At 44.2% G+C, this 25,534-nt stretch overlaps 1 protein-coding gene across 1 annotated transcript in view; it reads right to left on the bottom strand.

The window, feature by feature from the left end:
* Window positions 1–1,730: 1,730 nt before the first annotated feature.
* IDH1 (isocitrate dehydrogenase (NADP(+)) 1) overlaps window positions 1,731–25,534 on the bottom strand; it is a 63,154-nt gene continuing 39,350 nt past the window's right edge. The window contains exons 6-9 of the mRNA XM_069733757.1: window positions 10,782–10,933; window positions 8,732–8,872; window positions 3,355–3,517; window positions 1,731–3,271 (exon numbers count right to left, since the gene is read on the bottom strand). Of these exons, the coding sequence (XP_069589858.1) occupies window positions 3,178–3,271; window positions 3,355–3,517; window positions 8,732–8,872; window positions 10,782–10,933 (550 nt within the window). The 3' untranslated portion in view covers window positions 1,731–3,177. The remainder of the gene's footprint in view (window positions 3,272–3,354; window positions 3,518–8,731; window positions 8,873–10,781; window positions 10,934–25,534) is intronic.

Genomic DNA, 25,534 nt, shown 5'->3' with positions numbered 1-25,534 from the left:
CTCAGTTTAGCATTCCATGCTACCGGGTTGGTTTCTGGCCCGATATAATCCAGTTAACAAAACAGTCTGATATCTAATGAGGAACTGCTAGTAGTCCTAATGGGCTGACGAGATGCTGTTTCACTGGTGCTAGTGAAAGGGGCCTCTCAGCCTGTCAGGGTTGTGAGTGAGTGTGGTGCCACGTCAGGGACTGCGTTGGCTATATCCTCTCACTCCTCGTGCATCCCTGGGCCTGTGTGAACAGGAGGTGTCTGTGTAAAATTGTACCAAGTTGACCATACGTGTCCCCAGGAGATGCAGAAATGTCACACTGTTGATGGAAGGGATGTCCGTCAGACATATTAGTGGCATCAGGCAGCGTGGCGAGGTGCGAGTTTATTACAGGCATACTCAGGAGAAATTGCTCACTGCGGTGTACAGTTAATTTTCTTCTGTTGGCCTGGTGTCACTAGCGTATGGGAGGGCTGCGGATGGCAGTGTACTTCTTCCCTTCTTCCTCACGAAACCCCGCCTACTACTCCTTGCGTCCTGCGTTGGCCTGCTTACCTATCTTTAACATTGGGTACGCAGGCCTTGCGAATGTATGCTGATGCGTCCGCATAAGCCATTTTGACGCGCCGAACGCAACATGTTGCATTTTGTTGCGCTCAGCGCAGCATCAAAACCGCGCATGGTATCTGTTGCAGCGTTTCCAAGCTATAACCTCATAGTAAGTGGTCAGAATTTAAAAAAAAAAAAACTGTCCTGGTCATGAAGGTGAAAACAGGCTGGGCCTGAACATGTAAAGAAAAAATCTCCAGCCATAAGTAAGCATGTAAAGTTGTAGCAAAGGGTAAACCGTTAGAATTCAGTTCTCCTTTCCCACTTATATTTTTTAGGGATTATTTTCACGTACATACTCAAGCATTCTGTACTTTTGTAATGCAAAATACAAGTTATCATCAGCGGGTTTTTTTTTTTTAAGCCAAGCAATCATTCCAACAATAACATGGAATATAAGGTACTCTCACCTATGCTTTTCTCAAACATTATGATCTCCTTTTCTTCCGTGTAGACACACCATTGTGCCCCCCACCCCTGTATAGACCTCTAGTTCAATTTCAATAAGGCCACATTGTGCTAGGAACCTACTTTATTAAAAATATTCCAGATGATTTTCTGAAAAAAAAAAAAGACAGATGAGAAATGCAGTGTAATAAACAGCTCGAACTATGTTGTTTAAGTCCGACCCTACCAATAAGATAAGTATTGGCCAGATCACAGCCAATCAGACGGTGGGATTGTTCATATGAATCTAACCATTAACATGCCAAGGAAAATGGTCAGATTCGAGAGAGAATTAAAAAAAAAAAAAAATGATCACAGTTGATTTGTGCAAACTGGCAAATGACTGGCCACATCCTGCTAATCGTGCCATGCCATGCACTTATCTTTTCAGGCTCCAATGGATGAAAAATGTCCAACTTGACAGATCTCACTGTTATCCTAGACTAGTGCGTCGTTGGCCGATGGGAGTGATTGTTCATGTGGAATTTCCAAATCATGTTCAGCTGAATGGCTCAAATGTGTCCATTTCCAGCTCCATGTACCTTTGTATGGGCAGATAAAGGCTACATTTTTGTGTGTGTCATATTTGGGAGTACCACTTGGTGTATTGCTGGTTCATAGCCTTTACCAATTTTATGGATTTCCAAAGTTGGCCAATAATTATGAAACAACTCACACAATACTGAAAGACAAACTGTCCGTTTATTAAGGCCTTGTTCAGACGTCCGTCAATCATGTACATGTTTTACCTATATTTTTAATGCACAGAACATGTACCCATTATAGTCTATGGGGCTGATCACATGTCTGTTTTTTTGGCTGATAGAGTCAGAACAAAATTACCCATACCAGTCTCCATGTCTAAATCACTGTCCGCACACAATGACATCTGCCTGCAGTTCCTTTTTAACATTGTAGTAGATAATAGAAGCTTTGTCATTTATTTCTTATGAGGAAATTCTGCCCAAACACTGACAGAAACCAGATATTTCTATATTGTGTACCAGAAAAATCACTGACATCTGACTGGGGCCAAAACCTCACAAGATGCGACATTATATCACTGTATTTGGGCTGTAGCCAACATGTAGTGTACATTATATGGTTCTGTCATTTGGATCTATTGCCTCCCACATTCCTAGGGATGTAAGACCTCATATACAAATAGCGGCCAGGATTCTGGCTGAATTACACGATATTCAGTCCTTATTATCCATACATTAATCTCCAATATAAGAACTTTAGCTGCAAAGAGGACAGTAGTATATTTATTTCCAACAGTGTAGTACTTCCCTCAATCTATGGTATCACACAGACTTAGACCGACCGTCTCAGGAAAAGCGAGACAAATGTCTACTTGGATCCCCGCCTGTAGTGGGGGATCCCCGCCTGTAGTGGGGGATCTGCTGTGTTCACCTATTGCAATGGAAAAGGTGAAATCTGAAACTAATTCTGCTTATGGAGATGAGACACTGCTGGTTTTATGATCCACAGCGCAGGTCACTGATGCACAGATAGTGTACACAACATACAGATGAGATTGGTAATATCTCATGCCCTTAGCTGGTCTGGTTACAATGTGGATTATCTGCACTGAAAATCATCAAATTAATCTACCCTTAAGAATAGTTTCACACTTTTGGGGGGAAAAACCTACATATTTGAGCCAAAACTGGATATGGATTGCAAAATAATAGGACATACAAAAGGAAGGACATCTTGGTGGATTCACTTCTGGCCCAAAAACTGTGGACAGCTGTTACATGAAAGGCTATAGTGAAATGTTACTAGTGAAAACCTTCAAGTCATTTCATTTTTTCCATGAAAAAAGTGCACCGAGGCCCAATGCTGTGGAAGTTGGGCTTTTTCCATGGTTTGTGGTCAATAGACAATATTGTGTTGCTATTTTAACATTTGTGTACAATAATTGAGTTTAACCTTCACACACTTATGTCACACAGAGATCCAAAGACATCACAATGGAATTACAGTCAAGCCTTAAAAACACAAACTAAAAAGAGTGTAGACTGATGAGAAGGATTGAAGCTTTGCACTGGAAAAGGGTCCTGCTGAATGCTGTAAACTACCAGTCAAGGGGGAACCCTGAGATTTGCCTTCGAGATGTTGTAACTACAACTTGGGTTGGGCGGAAAGTTTCCGCTGTAGGTTTTCAGCCAGTTTGTCCAGGAATTCAAAGGTATTCAAAAAATCTGATCGTTGCACACTGAAATGAAAACCGGATCGGTTAGCATCCTAGTAAAGAGATCCACCTCTGGGTAAAGACATCCTAAGGAACAGGACACTTACTTGGGTAGACCTTTAATACAAGCAGCAAGATCTTTGGTCATGAAACCAGCTTCTATTGTCTCAACGCAGACTTCCTCTAAGGCCACAGCAAAGTTTCTCAGCTCAGAGTTATTATCCAGCTTAGCTCTATGTTCCAGACCTCGGGTCCAGGCAAAGATGGAAGCTAGAAGAGACAAAAACAACTTATTATAACCAGTATACTGTGTATTGTACTAAGAAATGAAGGGGACTCCAGCTGGTCTGTCACACAGCCACTAAATTTACTACTACTAGTAAACTTGCTGCCAAATAGTCCAAACACGTGCCATTAGTGGTTGTTGAAGGAAAATGCTTCAGGTAGGAAAGCAGTAGTTCTTGGTGGGCCACCTTCACTGTTCCCATCAGCAGTGGTGAGAGCCGACTCTAAGTCCGGGGTCACACTTACCGTATGGAAAATCGGTCTGAGTCTCCCTGCTGAGAGTCGCACAAGTGTTCTCCATATGGACATCAGTGTGTAAGGCGTTTGCAATGCGATTTTCTCCCACCCATGTATCCGTATGACATGCATATGGCTTTACATTTCTCACTGATTTTCTACATTGAATTTATTTGCTCAATGGGCTGAAATAGTTTTTCTCGCACCCATAGGCTTGCATCGGCGAGACTCGGGCGATATACGAGTACAATCGCAGCATGCTGCAATTTCTCTCGCACGCAGAATACGCCTGAGAAAAAATACGGTGATGTGAGCTGCCCCATAGATTAACACTGGTCCGAGTGCTATCTGATGTTTTCTTGCATAGCACTTGTCCGTTTTCTAAGCTAGTGTGACCCCGGCCTAAGAGTACAACTGACTTTCAAACTCCTCAGCAGCCATGTTCCTCACTGCTCCCATAGTCCTTGAAGAAGGAGATATCTCCACAATCCAGAGCGGCATAGGACATGGTCATTTAGTCAAGGCTAGTGACGGATTTATCAGCAAATTGTTGATTCAATTCTTAGTGAACCATACAATTGTGAAAGCAGCTGTGGACTAAGGCCTGAGTCAGATGTCCGTTCTTCACTTACGTGTTTTTCATATACCCATTATAGGGTAAGGGTGTTCTATACATTGTGTCCTCTACAAATTATGTAGTTAGAAACACGTGTGCACAACCGTATGAGGTGCACGGGTAGGTTCCCAAACCGTAATCAGCAAATAATACAAAACCCGGCACTCAACTTTGTGGTGTGAAGAAACAAAAGATTTATTATCCCATATCAGAAAACGTTTCGGTCCCACAACTGGACCTTCATCAGTAACGTTTACTGGGACAATGTATAGATTCAAGTGGCTATATGGCCTGCCCAGAGGTTGCTACCAATATAGTATTGGATATCCAGAGAGAAAAGTTACAGCCTATATGGGTGCTGTCATCGCGGCATCCACCGCTGAATCCGTTCTTCACTTACGTGTTTTTCATATACCCATTATAGGGTAAGGGTGTTCTATACATTGTGTCCTCTACAAATCATGTATCTGATTTTGACCCAAGTCACCCCTTCAAGTCTATGTGTCTATGATAATCACAGACAGCACACGGATGGCATCAGTGTGAAATATCAATAGGGCAGGTGGCACACTTGATGGACGGCATGACTTTGTATAGGGTGCTAATGTCTTTAGTGCCAACCACTGAGTTCCTGTAGATTCATAGTGAAAAAGGAAGACTCTGCACTCCATAAAGCATAGATTTATTCAGAATCTCTTATACCCATAGATTATACCCATAGATTACATCGCCTTCGGTCTAGCAAAAATGTAACGTTTCGTGCAAATACCCTTCATCAGACGAGTCTGTTGCGATCCACTGCTTGGTCCTGGTTTGCCTTAGCTATGGGGAAGCCCATCTCAAATCCAGGACCCTTCTAATTTTGAGACCATTTACCCCAATACACACATCTGATGACCCCGAAACGTTATGTTTGTCTATGCTGACAGCGGTGGAGCTATGCATAAGAGATATTCTGAGTAAATCCTAACCAAGCACCTCTTTGTGGACATCAGTGTGTTGTCCGTCATGAACATTACAATGGGTAACACAAGCCTTGCAATTTTAATTGTGCATGAGAAAATCACTGATGACACACCGATGGTAACGGTCACTGACAAAACGTGGATCCAAATCTGAATAATCACTGAGGTGTGAATGAGGCCTGTAATAAAGAGTACACCAGAACCATACGTAGCTAAAAACCTGAACAACATTTATTTATTTCAGCATTACAAAGGATCATACATTAAAAGAATGTTAAAAAGTGGGAAACCACAAGATGGCACCACAATCCCACATATAATAAATATCAAGGGGTGACAAGTTCTATATTTGTATCTCAACCCTGATACAGGACAGATATACATCTTTGTATCATGTTTGCCAGTAGATTGGCATCTCATACAAAGATGTCTCTATTTCATTGTTCAGTAGCTTAACGATTCACTACTTCTGTACTGAAATTAAGTTTTTGCACACCACCATTAAGCTACAGAAGATAGTATTCTGCTACAGATGGATCTGGATAAGTTGGAAACTTGGGCTGAAAGGTGGCAGATGAGGTTTAACAATGATAAATGTAAGGTTATACACATGGGAAGAAGGAATCAATATCACCATTACACACTGAACGGGAAACCACTGGGTAAATCTGACAGGGAGAAGGACTTGGGGATCCTAGTTAAAGATAAACTTACCTGGAGCAGCCAGTGCCAGGCAGCAGCTGCCAAGGCAAACAGGATCATGGGGTGCATTAAAAGAGGTCTGGATACACATGATGAGAGCATTATACTGCCTCTGTACAAATCCCTAGTTAGACCGCACATGGAGTACTGTGTCAAGTTTTGGGCACTGGTGCTCAGGAAGGATATAATGGAACTAGAGAGAGAGTACAAAGGAGGGCAACAAAATTAATAAAGGGGATGGGAGAACTACAATACCCAGATAGATTAGCGAAATTAGGATTATTTAGTCTAGAAAAAAGACGACTGAGGTGCGATCTAATAACCATGTATAAGTATATAAGGGGACAATACAAATATCTTGCTGAGGATCTGTTTATACCAAGGAAGGGGACGGGCACAAGGGGGCATTCTTTGCGTCTGGAGGAGAGAAGGTTTTTCCACCAACATAGAAGAGGATTGTTTACTGTTAGGGCGGTGAGAATCTGGAATTGCTTGCCTGAGGAGGTGGTGATGGCAAACTCAGTCGAGGGGTTCAAGAGAGGCCTGGATGTCTTCCTGGAGCAGAACAATATTGTATCATACAATTATTAGGTTCTGTAGAAGGACGTAGATCTGGGGATTTATTATGATGGAATATAGGCTGAACTGGATGGACAAATGTCTTTTTTCAGCCTTACTAACTATGTTACAGAACAATGAAATAGAGACATCCCTGTATCAGAAGCCAATCAACCGTCCAACATACCTTAAATGGGACAGTTTCCATCCAAAACACATAAAAAACTATTGTCTACAGCCAAGCCATCAGATACAATCGTATATGTTCCAACCCCATGGATAGAAACAAATATCTTGGTCGCCTCAGAAAGACCCTTTTGTATTGGGGCTACCATCCAAGAACAATTAAACCCAAATTTCAAGAGCCACCAGAATATCAAGGAATCATCTCCTACATTACAAAGCTAAAAAAGAAAATAACCGGGTGCCTCTAGTGGTCACCTACAATCTAAATCTGGAAGTGCTAAGGGGAGCTGCACAGAAATTACAACCTTTACTATAAAAAGATGCCCGCTTACAATCCATATTTCCAGACCCCTGACTACTGTGTTTTAAGCAGCCCCAAAATCTAAGAAGCATCATTGTCAGAAGCTCCCTGTCCTCTCCAACAGCTATAGGAACCTTTCCTTGCAACCAGAAAAAATGTAAAACCTGTCCATTAATAATGACCACGGACAAGCTAAAGATCCCAAACTCACATCAGGACTACAAGATACCAGGTACTTTCAGCTGCGTCACTTCTAATGTGGTGTACATAACTATTTGTACTAAATGTCCAACTGGGGGTCTGTATGTAGGGGAGATAGGGCAAAAGCTTAGAACAAGGATGAATTCTCATCGCCGCACAATAAAAAGAAAAAAAGAATGGATATACCTGTGGCAAAACATTTTTGTCTCCCTGATCACAGCTCCATGGACATTAAATTACTTGTATTAAAAGGTAACTTCAAATCTCAGAGAGACAGAAGGGTCTGGGAGTGTAGACTCATGACAACCTTTGCACACTTAGTGCAGGAATGAATGTGTTGCATGGATTTATGTATTTTTACATCAATTAAGGAATTTGCGCCTCAGACCATGTGGGGGCATCACAACACAGAACCAGATCCCAATCAGAGGACAATAAAACTTTTACACTATCTATGAACTGTTCCAATATTTATGGTCACAACTCTCCCATAATGATAGTTCTGCTTCACGTCACCTGTCTTATCTATGACATTATTTCTGTGCTGTGTTGTGCATAAATATGTGAATCTTCAGATTTTGTATTAGTCTTCCCTGATGAAGAGACCTGAGTAATCTTGAAGCTTGCAATTTGTTACCATCTTTTCAGTTAGCCATTAAGACCATGTGCACACGTTGCGGATTAGGCTTAGGAATTTCTGGTGCGGATTCTGCCTTTCCTGGCAGAAAATGCACCTGCGGATTTGTCACGTTTTTTACCCCTGCGATTTTCTATAATGGAATGGGCACAAAAATGCTGCAGATTCACAAAAAAGTAGTGACATGCTACTTCTTTTAAACCGCAGCCTTTCCGCAAAGTGTGCACAGCATTTATTTTCTCATTGATTTACATTGTACTGTAAATCAATTGCGGATCTGCAGCGTTTCTGCATGGCAAAAAACGCTGCGGATCCGCAGAGAATCCGCAACGTGTGCACATACCCTAAAAGGTTTCAACCACTGTGGACTCTCAATTCTACATATTTTTCTATCTCAATTCTGTACATACATATTAAATCTTGATTGAAATATACTACTTTATGTAACATCAAGAACATGTCAGATAGGGGGAAGATTCATCCAACAGGAATTAATGATGTAAGCAGACAAGTGACCAGAGCATTTATAAAGTGTGAACCATGACCTCAGTGGGATGTGGTGCTTTCTTGTGATTACATGCTTCCCTTGTACTGAACCTGTTATCTACTCCATGCAGAGATTTTTCTGGCATCTTAACATGTGTTCTATGGTTTTTATTTGTGCTCTGACTGTTGACACTTTTGTAACCTGTAATAAAGGCCGTAGTCTACAGATTGGTGTAGGTCATATTGTGCTGTGCCTCACACCACACACTATCAGCAGGCACTTGTACATCACATTATGGACTCTGCTTACCAATAGGATTGGTGGAGGTCTCCTGGCCCTTCTGGTGCATCCTGTAGTGGCGGGTTACAGTGCCGTGTGCTGCTTCTGCTTCTACAGTCTTGCCGTCCGGACATATCAGAACGCTGGTCATCATCCCCAGAGATCCATAGCCTGCACCAACACAACACCTCTCAGTTCTTCACTCATGATCAGTACGCATTTTTATACCAGGTTATCGTTCTACAATACTGAGCCATTTCTGAAGTCACGAGATAAGGATGGCGTCTTTACTTTTTTATCCACAATTCCCTTTCCCATCAACTGCGAGATTAATTTATAGGAACTTGAGAATGTTAATGTGGTACCCAGGCAGACCATTACTGGTTACCTAAAGGGCAGAGCTACTGTATCTGTATTGGAACATGTGTGGAGGGGACATGATTTTGTGGCACTTACTAAATTATAGGTATTACAGGTTCTCGTGAACTTATTTAGGTGTGCCTCCCTCACAGATTGCACAATACCCCCCTCCTTCTCAAAATGTCTGCTGGGGAGGGGCAGGTGACCGGATCTATCCAATCACCACTTCCAATTAAGAAAAAAAAAAAGTAAAACTGTTGTCCTATGTGCAACCATCAGCAGAGACCGATAGACAGGTCTGGTCACAAGCGCCTCCACCAGCAGCCATTGTGAGAGCGGAGCAGTGAGGAAGGAGGAGAACCTGTAATATTTACATGTCTCCAATATAAAAGCACTATAGGTTCTCCTCCTGCACTTATTTAGGTGCTGCCTTCCTTACAGACATTTGTCCATACAATGGAAGTTGATGGAGGAGCATGTGACGATCAGTCCATCAGTATTCCTCCAATAAAGAAACAGCTTTCACATGTGTAGTGTTTTTCTATTGGAGGAGGCTGGTGGAGCGGTCTGGTCACATACTCTTCCGCTAGCAGCCATTGTAGGGACAGAAGTGCTCAGTCTGTGAGGAAAGCTCCACTATCAAGTACGGGAGAAGAATCATATATTAGAAAACACTACAATATCATGTCCTCAACACATCTGTTAAAGTAAAAATAAAGTGGCCAACTCTGAAGTGCAACTTCACCCCTCAGTTTAGAATCCAATCATCCATCTTAAGGCATGTGTTGGGGGCCAAGCCTGGCACAGCAGAGAAGTTTCACCAGCTTATTGCCTTCTTCATCATGATAGGAGACAGTCTTGTCCCCTTCTAATCAGCTTTTGCTGCAAGGATGTACAACCACAAAGAGCAAAAGAAACTACAAAGGCATGGCAGCCTACTGAAAGAGGAGCTTTAGTTAGTAACGCAGTTACAAAATTGGCAAGAATTTTATTTAATAAAACAGTGGGCAGCACCAGACTGGTGATTTTCCAAAAATATAGTCCAGTACAAGAAGTAGAAGAATGCCTTTTGACCTCCAAAACCCTGTTTTCCTTGCAAAAACAGCCCCAAACTTCCAGGTTTAGGTTTCCACAACCCTCCACAGACCCTCCTGCGGTGAAAGAGTGATATCTTTCTCTAACCCAGCACTGCAGCCTACTGTACTAAGCTGTTACTGAATGGTTCAGGACAAGATCAATAGATAATTTCCACAATTGGATGCGTTTAAAAAAAAAAAAAATGTTCCTGTGCTGAGATAATCTTATAGATGTGCCCCTGCTGTGATAGATGTGGTATGATCGGACACAGCCATTGCACAGGACACAGCAGAGGCACATTTATACAATCTCAGCACAGGAAAGAAATTTCTTAAAAACACATCCAATTATGCAACTTATGTTTCCAAAAGCTATTGCTGAAAATGTAGTTTATTGGTAGGACAAGAAAATGTTCCTTATTTCATTGTGAGAGCAGCTGTGGAGGGTTGTGGGATCCCAAAATCCAGAAGGAAGTTTGGGCCTAACGTTGACAGAAAGTTGGACCCATTCTGGGGACATTGGTACTGGATTATATTTAGTAATATCACACGGCTGGGGCTATTTTGATAAACGGCGGCCCCAATTGGTGACCGCAATCCTTTACAACCAAAAATGGCATTTCTGTTGTGGTTTTCTCTGGTACCTTGAGCAACGGAATCTGACTGCACATCTCCATCGTAGTTCTTACAAGCCCAGATAAAGCCGCCCTCAGATTTTAACGCTTGAGCCACCATATCATCTATAAGCCTGTGCTCATACCAGATCTTTTTATCTTCAAACTGGGATTTGTATTCCCTGGAGATGAAAGAACAGACATGTGAAATCCACCATATTATATATTTCTGCTGCAGCACAAACAAAGGTGACTGGACTCGGCCACAATCAGACGCAGCATGTACAGCGGCTGGTATACACTGTGTATGGCCCATTATGTCATACACAAGTGTCAGCCATGTAAATGCCAGTCACCACTGGGCCGGGAATGACGACACTCACTGCGCTGAACCCACAATCCGTTCACGAAGTCATATGCTGCAGTACACACGATAAGCATTAACCCCTTCCCTCCACAGCCAAGTTTCAATTTTGCAGTTTGGTTTTTTCCTCCCCTTGTTCCACGAACAACCACACTTATAATTTTTCCCTTGACATAGGTAATAAGTGCTTGTTTTTAACGGGACAAGTTGTAGTTCATTGTATCATTCATTGTACTGTAAAATGGGAAAGAGAATCCAAGTGTGGTAAAATCGTGGAATAAAATCCCATTCCACCATTGTTTTTTTGGGTTATGATTTTACGAAAATGGTGGTAAAAAAGTTACTCTAAATCAAGATTCTCCCGGTCACTACAATTATAGCAATAAAAAACCTATACAAGTTTTGTATTTTAATTGAAGGGAAAAACAAAAACAAACAAAAAAAAAACAGAAATCTGAAGAAAAACTATTTTTGATTGTGTTGCCATTTTTGGAGGCCTGTAATATTTTTATTTTATCATCAATTGAGAAGGGTGGGGATTTTTGTATGTGCGATGAGATGACATATTTATGAATACTATTTTTTTTAATCTGTTTTAGTGATTGTTTAGGGAGGATTGGTGACCAAACAAAAACTACCATTTCTAGACTGATTTTTTTTTTCTTGTTTATCGATTGGGTTAATTTTTTTGTTTGTTTGGATTTTTAGGAATGTGCCAATACGAAATGTGTATTATTTAATTTTAATGTTCGAAATAGGGGGTGATTTGAACTTAAAGTTTTTAAATTTTAAAATTTTGTAAAAAAATTTTTTTTTTTTTTTTACTTTATTAGGCTAGTTTCACATTAGCGTTTTAAAACGCAGCGTTTTAAACGCAAACGCATGTGGTGAAAAAAATGCATTTAAACACTACGTTTTTTTGACGCATGCGTTTTTGCATGTTTTAACACAAACGCGGTGTTTTGACCCGTTTACATGCGTTTTTTCCTGCGTTTGCGTTTTTGAAACGCATGATGAGAAGTGTGTGACAGCTGCCAATCATCAAAATCAACTAGAAAACCCACTATAACCAGAAATAGCTAGGGTTAGGATCCCTAGTAACCCTAGGGATCCTAACCCTAACCCTAGGGATCCTAACCCTAAGGATCCTAACCCTAACCCTAGGGATCCTAACCCTAGGGATCCTAACCCTAACCCTAGGGATCCTAACCCTAGGGATCCTAACCCTAGGGACCCTAACCCTAGGGACCCTAACCCTAACCCTAGGGATCCTAACCCTAGGGATCCTAACCCTAACCCTAACCCTAGGATCCCTAGGATCCCTAGGGTTAGGATCACTAGGGTTAGGGTTGGGGGGTGGCTTATCAGTGTGTATTCTTGTGTTTTTCTATTAAAACGTATGCTTCTAAAAACGCATGCAAACGCATGTGCTTAAAAGCGCATGCGTTTACATAGACATCAATACGTTTTTTTGCGGCAAAAAAAGCCGCTAGAAATTACTACATGTTGCATTTCTGCAACAAAACGCATGCATAGAAATGACGCATGCGTCAAAAAGCGGCAAAACGTTAAGTATAGGAAAAAACGCATGCTTTTTTTGCGCTAAAACGCAAAAAAAAAAAAAAAAAAAAGCAAATGTGAAACCAGCCTTAGTCTCTTTAGGGGACCTGAAACTATGATTGTCTGATGGCTTATACTATATACTGCAATACAACAGTTTTATAGTATATAGTGAAAATTCCATTCTCCTTTAAAGCTCAGCCTGTGGCCCCCCGGTTACATGGTAACCCACAGGTGCCCCGCCATCAATCACAGGGTACCGATGGGAGCCGGTAAGCATGAGCATTGGCATGCTTTCTAGTTATTCGCCTATATCAGAGATTGATAAGAGCATTTATTTAACAGCTATGATTGAAGCTCAGTCATTAGAGACTGATGACAACTATTTCATATAGCCGCCATCTGTCTCCTGTGGAGGAAGCCCAGCTGCTGAGACCCGCATACGATCACCTGCAATCACTTACATGTACACAATATTTCTTTAAAGGCTTAAAAGGGTTTTCCATTGTCAGAAAGTGGGACCCCAAAGAACTGCTACATGCAAAATAGAGCCAGATGGTATTCAACATCACTTGCTCCACAGCTTGCTCTCTGCCGCTGCTCCAATCTCTGTGTTTTGTCTGCAGCTGGAGCACCACTAGGGCCGTGGGGTAGTCGGGCCGGGTCCGACTGTTCTTCGGTGGTTGTCATGGCAGCAGTGACCTGGTCCGTGGGCCCTGGGCATCCAATAAAAGTGAAATGAAGGGGGGATAAAGTTTATAGGGGATTAGTTTGTGACGCCACCCGTGGAGTTCGGCAGTAAGGAAAATGGCCGACGCTGCGGCTCGGGTCCACAGGGGCAGTTGGAGACATAGCAGAGATGTTACAGCTCTCCACAGGTAGAGCTAGGCCCCAGGGCAGTTAAAGAGTTAAAGTCAATCATGGGGAATGTTGTAGTGAAGACAGGTGATGCAGTAAGAATTCAGAGGACACAGCAGGGTGCAGATTCCACACTCACAGTTCTTATATGCAGTCCCCAGCCGGGTGCTGTGTCCTCCGGGTCTGTGGTCCAGCCAGCTCTCAGGTAAATTGGGGTTCACTTTCCTCAGACCCCTTTTCTTATGTTGCTTCCCTGGCCGTCTCACTGCGCTAGCTTCGCCCTCCTGCACTGCGCCTCACACACAGTGTCCCAAGCTAGAAACCTCGGATCTTGTTGGCCGACATCCTCCTGGTCCCCTTGATCCTAAGTGGTTGCCTTTTCGGCGAAAGTGTGAGACTGTGGCACGTACAGCTACCACAGCCTCCGGCTTGCTATCTGAGCCTTGTAGTTCTTCCACTAGTCTGGAAGCCGGTTCTCCCACTGCGACCTGGTCCTACCACCCAACTACAGTCAGCTTGGATTCGGGCGCCCAGGGTGGATTCCTCACTACCCTGGCCCCTAGGACCCCTTCTTTCCTTCTCTCAGACACTACCTCTCACTCCTCTCTCTGACTCACTAACTCCTCCCTCTTGTTTCCATGACAACTCTTCACAAGTGACACTCCACCCACACCCTCTACCTAGGTCCCCTCCAGCCTGAGATGGGCCCTCCCTCACTAGGGTCCACCCAGATCCCCTGGCCTGGAGTGGTGTAGTACTGGATGCTAGTGTGGGTGTTGGGTAGGGCCCCTCTCCTTACCCGAGAGCAGAGTACCACACCTCTGGTGGAGGTGCTGTACCTCTGTGGCAACTGGACCTTCAGAGGCGCCACACAGCACATCAGATAAGCAGGGTTCATCAGTGCTGCAGTCAATCGTTGAGCTCAGTGACCCTACCGATGTAGCAGTATCAAGAGCTTGCGATGGAGTGGTGGAAGAGTGTATAATCTGGCTTTGTTATTTTACATGACTGCAAGTATTTGTTGCCCACTTTTCTGAAAACTTCTTTAACTCTACTGTCTTCGTTCATTAGTAAAGTCATTGTCCTTACAGTGCCGCTATGCTGTAGTGACAGACAGAACCCTGCGCATGGTGTCCTGGGCATCTGCAGCTAAAAGTCTCTGCTGAAAAGCTATTGCTTACAACAGAACTGTGTCAGCTGTGACAGCATCCACATTCAATGGAGCCAATCTTCAAGTTTGTTGTGCAAAAATCAGTGGAAATAAGAAACATGTTACCGTATATACTCGAGTATAAGCAGAGATTTTGAGCCCAAATTTTTGGGCTGAAAGTGCCCCTCTCGGCTTATACTCGAGTCAAGGTGGGCAGCAGGGTCGGCGGGTGAGGGCGCTGAGGCATACTTACCTGCTTCCAGCGATCCTGGTGCTCCCCGCCTGTCACACTGTCTTCTGTGCTGCAGTTCTTCCCCTCTTCAGCGGTCACATGGGACCGCTCATTAGAGAAATGAATAGGCGGCTCCACCTCCCATAGGGGTGGAGCCGCCTATTCATTTCTCTAATCAGCGGTAACGGTGACCGCTGATAGAGGAAGAAGCTGCGGCACCGAAGACAGCTGTCCGGAGAAGGAGCCGGACGCCGGGACCAGGTAAGTATGTAATATTCACCTGTCCCCGTTCCAGCCGCCGGGCTCCATCTGCACTGACTGTGCAGGTCAGAGGGCGCGATGACGCATATAGTGTGCGCGGCTCCATCTGCCTAATCAGTCAGTGCGGAGAGACGCCGGGACCGGACGCTGGGAGCTGCAAGCAAGAAAGGAGAGTATGGCTTTTTTTTTTTTTTTTTTTTTTTTTTTTTTTTATTGCAGCAGCAGCAGCAGCAGCGGCACAGATTTATGTGGAGCATCTATGGGGAAATATGAACGGTGCAGAGCATATATGGGGCACAGCTATGGGGCAGTATGAACGGTGCAGAGCACTATATGGGGCACAGCTATGGGGCAATATGAACGGTGCAGAGCACTATATGGGGCACAGCTATGGGGCAATATGAATGGTGCAGAGCACTATATGGGGCACAGCTATGGGGAAATATGAACGGTGCAGAGCACTATATGGGGCACAGCTATGGGGAAATATGAACGGTGCAGAGCACTATATGGCAGAGCTATGGGGAAATATGAACGGTGCAGAGCACTATATAGCAGAGCTATGGGGAAATATGAACGCTGCAGAGCACTATATGGGGCACAGATCACTATATGGGGCACAGATATGGGGAAATATGAACGGTGCAGAGCATTATATGGGGCACAGATATGGGGAAATATGAACGGTGCCGAGCACTATATGGCAGAGCTATGGGGAAATATGAACGGTGCAGAGCACTATATGGCACAGCTATGGGGAAATATGAACGGTGAAGAGCACTATATGGCAGAGCTATGGGGAAATATGAACGGTGAAGAGCACTATATGGCACAGCTATGGGGCAATAATGAACGGTGCAGAGCACTATATAGCACAGCTATGGGGAAATATGAACGGTGCAGAGCACTATATGGGGCACAGCTATGGGGAAATATGAACGGTGCCAAGCACTATATGGCAGAGCTATGGGGAAATATGAACGGTGCAGAGCACTATATGGCACAGCTATGGGGAAATATGAACGGTGCAGAACACTATATGGCAGCTATGGGGAAATATGAACGGTGCAGAGCACTATATGGCAGCTATGGGGAAATTTGAACAGTGCAGAGCACTATATGGCAGAGCTATGGGGAAATATGAACGGTGCAGAGCACTATATGGCACAGCTATGGGGAAATATGAACAGTGCAGAGCACTATATGGCAGCTATGGGGAAATATGAACGGTGCAGAGCACTATATGGCAGAGCTATGGGGAAATATGAACGTGCAGAGCACTATATGGCACAGCTATGGGGCAATATGAACGGCGCAGAGCACTATATGGCACAGCTATGGGGAAATATGAACGGTGCAGAACACTATATGGCAGCTATGGGGAAATATGAACGGTGCAGAGCACTATATGGCAGCTATGGGGAAATATGAACGGTGCAGAGCACTATATGGCACAGCTATGGGGAAATATGAACAGTGCAGAACACTATATGGCAGCTATGAGGAAATATGAACGGTGCAGAGCACTATATGGCAGAGCTATGGGGAAATATGAACGGTGCAGAGCACTATATGGCACAGCTATGGGGCAATATGAACGGCGCAGAGCACTATATGGCACAGCTATGGGGCAATAATGAACGGTGCAGAGCACTATATGGCACAGCTATGGGGAAATATGAACGGTGCAGAGCACTATATGGCAGAGCTATGGGGAAATATGAACGGTGAAGAGCACTATATGGCACAGCTATGGGGCAATAATGAACGGTGCAGAGCACTATATAGCACAGCTATGGGGAAATATGAACGGTGCAGAGCACTATATGGCAGAGCTATGGGGAAATATGAACGCTGCAGAGCACTATATGGCAGCTATGGGGAAATATGAACGGTGCAGAGCACTATATGGGGCACAGATCACTATATGGGGCACAGATATGGGGGAATATGAACGGTGCAGAGCATTATATGGGGCACAGATATGGGGAAATATGAACGGTGCAGAGCACTATATGGGGCACAGATATGGGGAAATATGAACGGTGCCGAGCACTATATGGCAGAGCTATGGGGAAATATGAACGGTGCAGAGCACTATATGGCACAGCTATGGGGAAATATGAACGGTGCAGAACACTATATGGCAGCTAGGGGGAAATATGAACGGTGCAGAGCACTATATGGCAGCTAGGGGGAAATATGAACGGTGCCGAGCACTATATGGCAGAGCTATGGGGAAATATGAACGGTGCAGAGCACTATATGGCACAGCTATGGGGAAATATGAACGGTGCAGAACACTATATGGCAGATATGGGGAAATATGAACGGTGCAGAGCACTATATGGCAGCTAGGGGGAAATATGAACGGTGCAGAGCACTATATGGCAGCTATGGGGAAATATGAACGGTGCAGAGCACTATATGGCACAGCTATGGGGCAATATGAACGGCGCAGAGCACTATATGGCACAGCTATGGGGCAATAATGAACGGTGCAGAGCACTATATGGCACAGCTATGGGGAAATATGAACGGTGCAGAGCACTATATGGCAGAGCTATGGGGAAATATGAACGGTGAAGAGCACTATATGGCACAGCTATGGGGCAATAATGAACGGTGCAGAGCACTATATAGCACAGCTATGGGGAAATATGAACGGTGCAGAGCACTATATGGCAGCTATGGGGAACTATGAACGGTGCAGAGCACTATATGGCAGCTATGGGGAAATATGAACGGTGCAGAGCACTATATGGCACAGCTATGGGACAATATGAACGGCGCAGTGCACTATATGGCACAGCTATGGGGCAATAATGAACAGTGCAGAGCACTATATAGCACAGCTATGGGGAAATATGAACGGTGCAGAGCACTATATAGCACAGCTATGGGGAAATATGAACGGTGAAGAGCACTATATGGCACAGCTATGGGGCAATAATGAACGATGCAGAGCACTATATAGCACAGCTATGGGGAAATATGAACGGTGCAGAGCACTATATGGCAGAGCTATGGGGAAATATGAACGGTGCAGAGCACTATATGGCAGCTATGGGGAAATATGAACGGTGCAGAGCACTATATGGCACAGCTATGGGGAAATATGAACGGTGCAGAGCACTATATGGCACAGCTATGGGGCAATAATGAACGGTGAAGAGCACTATATGGCACAGCTATGGGGAAATAATGAACGGTGCAGAGCACTATATGGCAGAGCTATGGGGAAATAGTGATCTATTTTTATTTTTGAAATTCACCGGTAAATGCTGCATTTCCACCCTAGGCTTATACTCGAGTCAATAAGTTTTCCCAGTTTTTTGTGGCAAAATTAGGGGGTCGGCTTATACTCGGGTCGGCTTATACTCTAGTATATACGGTATTTATATCTGTTGACTACAACATAAAGAGCCCAAATATGAAAATCCAAACATATCCAGAAATACGCCTGAACTATAAATTCCAACAACACAGATTACTAATTATTATTATTATTATTATTATTTTTATTATTTTTTATAAAATTTTATTTTATTGAAGAAAAGAAAAGAAAAAAAAAAAAAACACCAGTATTAAAAAATGTGGCAATCAAACAGAATAACAATGGTGGACCAAGAAGTGCAGGCCTTAACCATCACAGGTCATTAATGTTGAAAGACAGTTCAAAGATCATTCAAAATAATTTATATAAAGGATACCAAAAAAAAAAACAATTGGTTGAAGCAAGGGTTGAAGCTCCCTGATGAAGTAAGGGTGAAACATACGTCAGCGTTTTGGACCACATCACACATGAGCTTTTTCCATTTTGTAAGACATTTATTGCTTGGCTATGTTAGAACATACAATGTCTTTATATAGAATTGAGTATTATGTAACCAAAATCTGCATCATGCAGCATATACAGCTCTGGCAAAAATTAAGAGACCACTGAAATTCAGTTTTTCCTGATTTTTCTCTTTATAGGTATATTTTTGAGTAAAATGTAAATTGCTCTTTCATTCTATAAACTACAGATAACATGTCTCCGAAGTTCCAAGCAATAAATTTTGTATTTGTTTTCTGAAAATGAGAAATGGTCAAAATAACAAAAAAATACACTGCTTGCAGACTTCAAATAATGCAAAAAAACAAGTTCATAATCAGTTAGAAACAATACTAATGTTTTAACACGAACAGTTCAGAAATCAATATTTTGTGGAATAACCATGATTTTTAATCACAGCATTCATGCATCTTGGCATGCTTTCCACCAGTCTTTCACACTGCAAGGAGGTTCAGGTCTGGAGATTGGGCTGGCCATGACAGGGATTTGATGTGGTGATCCTTCAGCCACACCTTGATTGACCTAGCTGTGTGGCATGGTGCATTGTCCTGCTGGAAAAAAACAGTCCTCAGGGTTGGTGGAACTTTGCCTGAGCAGAAGGAATCAACTGTTTTTCCAGGATAACCTTGTGTGCGGCTTGATTCATACGTCCTTCGCAAAGAACAACCTGCCCAATTCCAGCCTTGCTGAAGCATCCCCAGATCAACATCTGGTTGTCTAATGGTTAGACCGTGACCTGGAGAGGCATAGAAGCCACAGTGTCTTGCTGTGAAATTTGGTGGAGGATAGGTGATGATCTGGGGATGCTTCAGCAAGGCTGGAATTAGGCAGGTTGTTCTTTGCTAAGGATGTATGAATCAAGCCGCATACAAGGTTATAAAGGAAAAACAGTTGATTCTTCTGCTCAGGCAATGTTCCCCAACTCCGAGGACTGTTTTTTCCAGCAGGACAATGCGCCATGCCACACAGCTAGGTCAATCAAGGTGTGGATGAAGAACCACCACATCAAGACCCTTAAGGGGTCTCAGCGGGAGGACATACACTTCATGCCAGCTACTATGGGTGAGCTCTAAATCTCCGGGATACGTGGGGTTTCTGGGGACTTGCTTCATGGGGCATAGTCCACGGTACTTACTAACAGCCCCTTGATCCATACCTATTATGGTTGTGATGGTTTCATATGTACCCACCTGATTGGGGTTTGTTTCTCTCACCTTTGGCGATTTTACTATCTGTACCAGTTGTTCCTACTGCTGTGCCAGCATGTCTCTTATACTTATTCCCCTCTTTTCTTTGATGCCTTATTATTTGGCTAGCATTTTTTGTATGTACTTCTGATTCAATAAATGATTTTTTGTTTTTTATTCTACCTTCTTGGTGTTCTTTGTACTCAATGGTGTTCTGTGTTAAAACATTAGTATTGTTGTTTCTAAATGCATGCAAATTACATTATTTGAGGTCTGCAAGCAATGCATTTTTTTGTTAATTTTGACCATTTCTCATTTTCAGAAAATAAATACAAATTTTATTGATTGGAACTTCGGAGACATGTTGCCAGTAGTTTATAGAATAAACCGGTTTTTACGTACCGGTAATAGGATTTTACGGAGCCACGACAGCACCCCTACGAGAGAGGGGATCCGCCCACCTTCCGGACAGGAACCTACAGGATTTAAAGGGGCGGTCCCCCTCACCACTCCAGTTTGTGTTTCAGAGTATAAGGGACACCGCCATTGAGTTAGTACATAAACATATATACTTAAACATTACTAAATACCATCACCTTCTACAGAGTGATTTTTAACAAGCACACTTTCCCCAAAGGGTGCAGAAACCAGTGAATAACTACGGGGGGGAATGTGCGGGTGCTGTCGTGGCTCCGTAAAATCCTATTACCGGTACGTAAAAACCGGTTTTCCTATCGCCACGACAGCACCCCTACGAGAGATTTTCAAAGATCAATCACCTGGGAGGGACTACAGCACTAAGTACTGTACGGCCAAAAACTAAATTGGCCTCTGAAGATAAATCAAGACGATAATGTCTATAAAAGGTGGAAGGAGATGACCAAGTTGCCGCCTTACATATTACGTCTATGGAGACGTCCGCTCTTTCCGCCCAGGATGAGGACATGGCTCGAGTGGAGTGGGCCCTGATGCCATCTGGTGGTGTCTGGCCTTTAGAAGTATAAGCAAGATATATGGCATCTCTTATCCATCTGGCGATAGACGCTTTAGTTACACTCGCCCCTTTCCTTGGATTCTGAAAGGAAATAAACAGAGCCCTACTCTGCCTCCATGGTTCTGTTTTGTGTAGGTACTCTAATAGAGTTCTTCTGACATCTAACATGTGATATTTCTGCTCGTCAGCTGAATTCGGATTGTTACAGAAAGATGGTAAAATTATTTCTTGACTTCTATGAAATTTGGAAGCTACTTTTGGTAGGTATGCTGGATCAGGTTTTAACACTACCCTGTCCTGAAAGACCATTAAATAAGGAGGGTTTATCGACAAAGCTTGTAAGTCACTCACTCTCCTAGCAGAGGTCAGGGCTACTAGGAAGGCTGTTTTTAAGGTTAAATTTTTTATGGAGACAGAATCTAATGGCTCAAAGGGGGGTTCTGTTAAGGCGTCTAAGACCAAATTTAGATCCCATGGTGGTAATCTAGGAATATATACTGGGTTACTACGTTCAGTGGCCCTGATAAATCGGGAAACCCATCTATTTCCCGCCACATCACTGTTATATAACGCTCCCAAAGCGGATACTTGGACTCTAAGGGTATTTACCGCCAAGCCCAATTCTCGGCCCCTCTGTAAAAACTCCAGAATAGCCAGAATTGGGACCTTGCCAGAAAAGGGATTTAGCATAGATTTTAGTGGTAACTTCTTTCCGGCTATTTAAAAGGGTAGATATGAGAGCTTCTGAAAACCCTCTTCTCCTCAATAACTCCCTCTCAAATTCCACGCCGTCAGATGCAGGGATTCCACATTGGGGTAACGGAATGGACCCTGAGAAAGAAGCTCCGGGCTGGTCGGCAGTACCCAGGGGTCGGACACAGACATTGCCCTGAGTAACGAGAACCATGCCCTCCTGGGCCAAAAGGGGGCAATCAGGATCACTCTCGCCCTGTCCTCCCTGATCTTCCTGAGGACTAACGGGATCAGACACATTGGAGGGAACGCGTAAGCTAGAGGAAAATTCCAGTGTATTTGAAGGGAGTCTATTATACAGGGCCTGTCCACCACCCGAAGAGAAGCGAACTTCCTGGTCTGCCTGTTCTCTCTCGTTGCGAATAGATCGATAACGGGCAATCCCCACAGGTCCACTATCTATCTGAACACCCGTCGATCTAGAACCCATTCTCCCTGACGTAGAGAATGACGGCTGAGGTAATCTGCCTCTGTGTTGAGCTCTCCCCGAATGTGCACGGCTGATAGCCGAAGCCCACTTTCGCTCTCTATTTCTAGTATGTCTGTGGCGGTGTTCATTAGGGATCTTGACCTTGTACCCCCTTGACGGTTGAGATACGCCACTACTGTTGTGTTGTCTGTCTGGACTCTTACATGTGAATCCTGCAGAGATGGAAGCAACCTGAGTAAGGCCTTCTTTACTGCTGTGAGCTCTTTCCAATTTGAGGACTCTTGAGCCTCTAAGAGAGACCATTGCCCTTGAGTCCAAACATCTCCTATGTGAGCTCCCCAACCTATTGGACTGGCATCGGTTGTGACCGTGTTGTCTGGTACTACACTCCAGCGTACTCCTTTCCCTAAATGTCTTCTGTTTAACCACCATCTCAGACTGTGTAGAGTGGTGGTGGAGAGCCTGAGTCTTCCGCCTAATTGCCCTTGAAGACTTCTCTCTGTATCCAAGACTTGGGCCTGTAACACTCGAGTGTGGAATTGAGCCCACTGGACGGCTGGTATGCAGGACGTTAGAGATCCCAGAAGGGACATAGCGTCTCTTAAAGTCAGATCTGGCTTCCTTGTTACCGTACTGACTTTGTGCACAACCCTCTGCTTTTTCTCCTCCGGAAGGAAACATTGTTGCACTTCCGAATCCAGCAGAATACCTAGGAAAGTCTGAGTTGTTGATGGGTCGAGTCTTGACTTCTCCATATTGACTATCCAACCCAAGTCCTGTAAGGAAGATATGACATGATTTAGGCGAGTACTACACTGGCCAAAGGAATTTCCTACTACCAGGAAGTCATCCAAGTAGGGTATAATTAACGTATCCTGTTCTCTGACATAGGCCATTACTTCTGCCATGACTTTAGTAAACACCCTCGGTGCCATAGATAGACCAAAGGGCATTGCAGCAAACTGAAAGTGTCTGACCTGGTCGTTTAAGCGCACCGCCATTCTGAGGAATTGTTGATGATCCTGGTGAATGGGCAGATGGTAATACGCATCTTTTAAATCCAGGACTGTCATATAACATCTGGGAAAGAGAAGATTAGTTGCCGTTTTAATAGATTCCATCTTAAAGGCATGATACTCTAGATGTTTGTTTAATCTCCGTAAGTTTATGATGGTTCTAAAGGATCCATCTGGCTTGGAGATTAAAAATAAAGGGGAATAGAACCCTTTCCCCTGTTGATGTTTTGGAACCTCCACTATGACTTTCTTCCGTCTTAGCATTTGGACCTCTTTCTCAAGGGCCTTTTGTTGGTCTAAGGAATCAGGGGCAGTTAAGATATAAAATTCAAAAGGTCTTTCCCGGAACTCTAATTTTAACCCTGAATTGATTATACCTAGAACCCAATTGCTCGAAGTTATTTTGGCCCATTGAGCATGGAAGTATTTTAACCTGCCCCCTACTGGAAGATCTCTATTAACGATAGTTTCTTCTTCTTCTTGAGGAAGATGACGAAGCGTTAAAGTCTGAACCTTTCTTTTTTGGGTCTGATGGTTCCCAGTCTCGGTTGTGGTAAGGTCTTCGGTATTGGAAGCGTCTCCTGAAGGTATTCCTAAAGGTAGGATTGAAAGCTTTAGGAAAACCTTTCTTCCTATCCTCAGCCTTAGCTAGGATATCATCCAATACCGGGCCAAACAGGTACTCACCCCTACACGGTATTGTACACAGTTTAGCTTTCGCCTGGGCATCCCCTTTCCAGGTCTTAAGCCATAGGGCTCGGCGAGCAGCATTTGAGAGACCTGCTGATCTTGCCGCCAATTTTAAAGAATCCACTGACGCGTCCGCTAAATACGCCACCCCTTCACGTATTTGCGAAAGGTAATTCAGCATCTTGTCTCTGGGCACCTTGGACTTCAGCTGTTCTTCCAGTTGGGATATCCACACCATGACGGAGCTAGCCGTACACGTGCTAGAGATAGCAGGTTTGAACACCCCTGCAGTTGATTCCCATACTTTCCTCAAAAACATGTCCGCCTTCCTATCTGATGGGTCTTTCAGAAGGCCCACGTCCTCCAGCGGCAAGTTACCGGCTTTAGATGTAGAAGCCACCGCTGCATCCACTTTCGGGACTTTCATCCACTCTGCCAGGTCATTATCTTCAAAGAGATACCTTCTTTTAGCTGATGATGGAAAGAAACCCTTATCCTGCTTATCCCATTCTCTTTTTATAAGAGTCTTAACCATATCCACCACCGGGAACGCCTTACGACTCCTCTGGCACAAGCCCGCAAACATTATGTCCTGTGCGGACCTTGGTTCCTTGCTCTCTGCAACACCCATGGTAGCTCGGACTCCTTTAACTAACATGTCCATGTTGTCCACCGAGAAACAAGGCCTTCCCTCTTCATCTGAGGAGGATGGAGATGAGGAGCGGGAACATTCCCCTTCTTGCAGGGACAGACTAGATCCTGGAGATACGTCCCTGCCCGACCTTTCCTGGCGGCTGCCTCTAAGGGAATAGCTAATTTCCACCCTGATGACCGCTCTAAGGTCTGATGACCGAAGGGGAGCTTCCTCTTCTAAGGTCTGAGATATGCACACCTGACACAGCCGTTTGGTATAACTGTCAGGCAATGGTGTCATGCATAGAGCACATTGCTTGTGCTTAGATTTTGTGGGTTTTTTTCCCTAAAACAAAGCACAAATAACAGACCATATCAGCACCAGGTGTCTGATTTAACACTCACCATAAGGCTGATCCTGTGAATACCGGTTCTGGAGGAGTAGGATCCAAATGTGACGCTAGGGCGCTCGGACGCTGCTGCCCCCGTACCACGCTGCTGCTGCTTCTCCTTGAGCGGCCGCTACCGCTCTTACTGCGCTGTTCCGTTCCCTCTCCATGAGGGTGCTCGGCGTCCCCTACTGAGGACATGGTTGCGCGCCTCCTATCCCAGGCATCGCTCTTTTACAGCGCTGCAGCGCTCCTCCCCCGGCTTACCCCGGAAGCGTACCAACTACTATCGGGTTCACCAGCGCCGGTGTGGACGCTGCACACCGCGCTCAACCGCGGACCAGGACGGCACTGCCCGACTCCTGGGACGCGCTCCTCATGGCCAGACGAGGGGGGTCTGCACGCAGGACACCCCCGACACTGCTTCC

This window comes from Ranitomeya imitator, chromosome 7 (assembly GCF_032444005.1).
Source record: "Ranitomeya imitator isolate aRanImi1 chromosome 7, aRanImi1.pri, whole genome shotgun sequence".
NCBI lineage: Eukaryota > Metazoa > Chordata > Amphibia > Anura > Dendrobatidae > Ranitomeya > Ranitomeya imitator.
The sequence above is the reverse complement of the archived record's forward strand: the minus strand, read 5'-3'. Positions and strand labels throughout refer to the sequence as shown.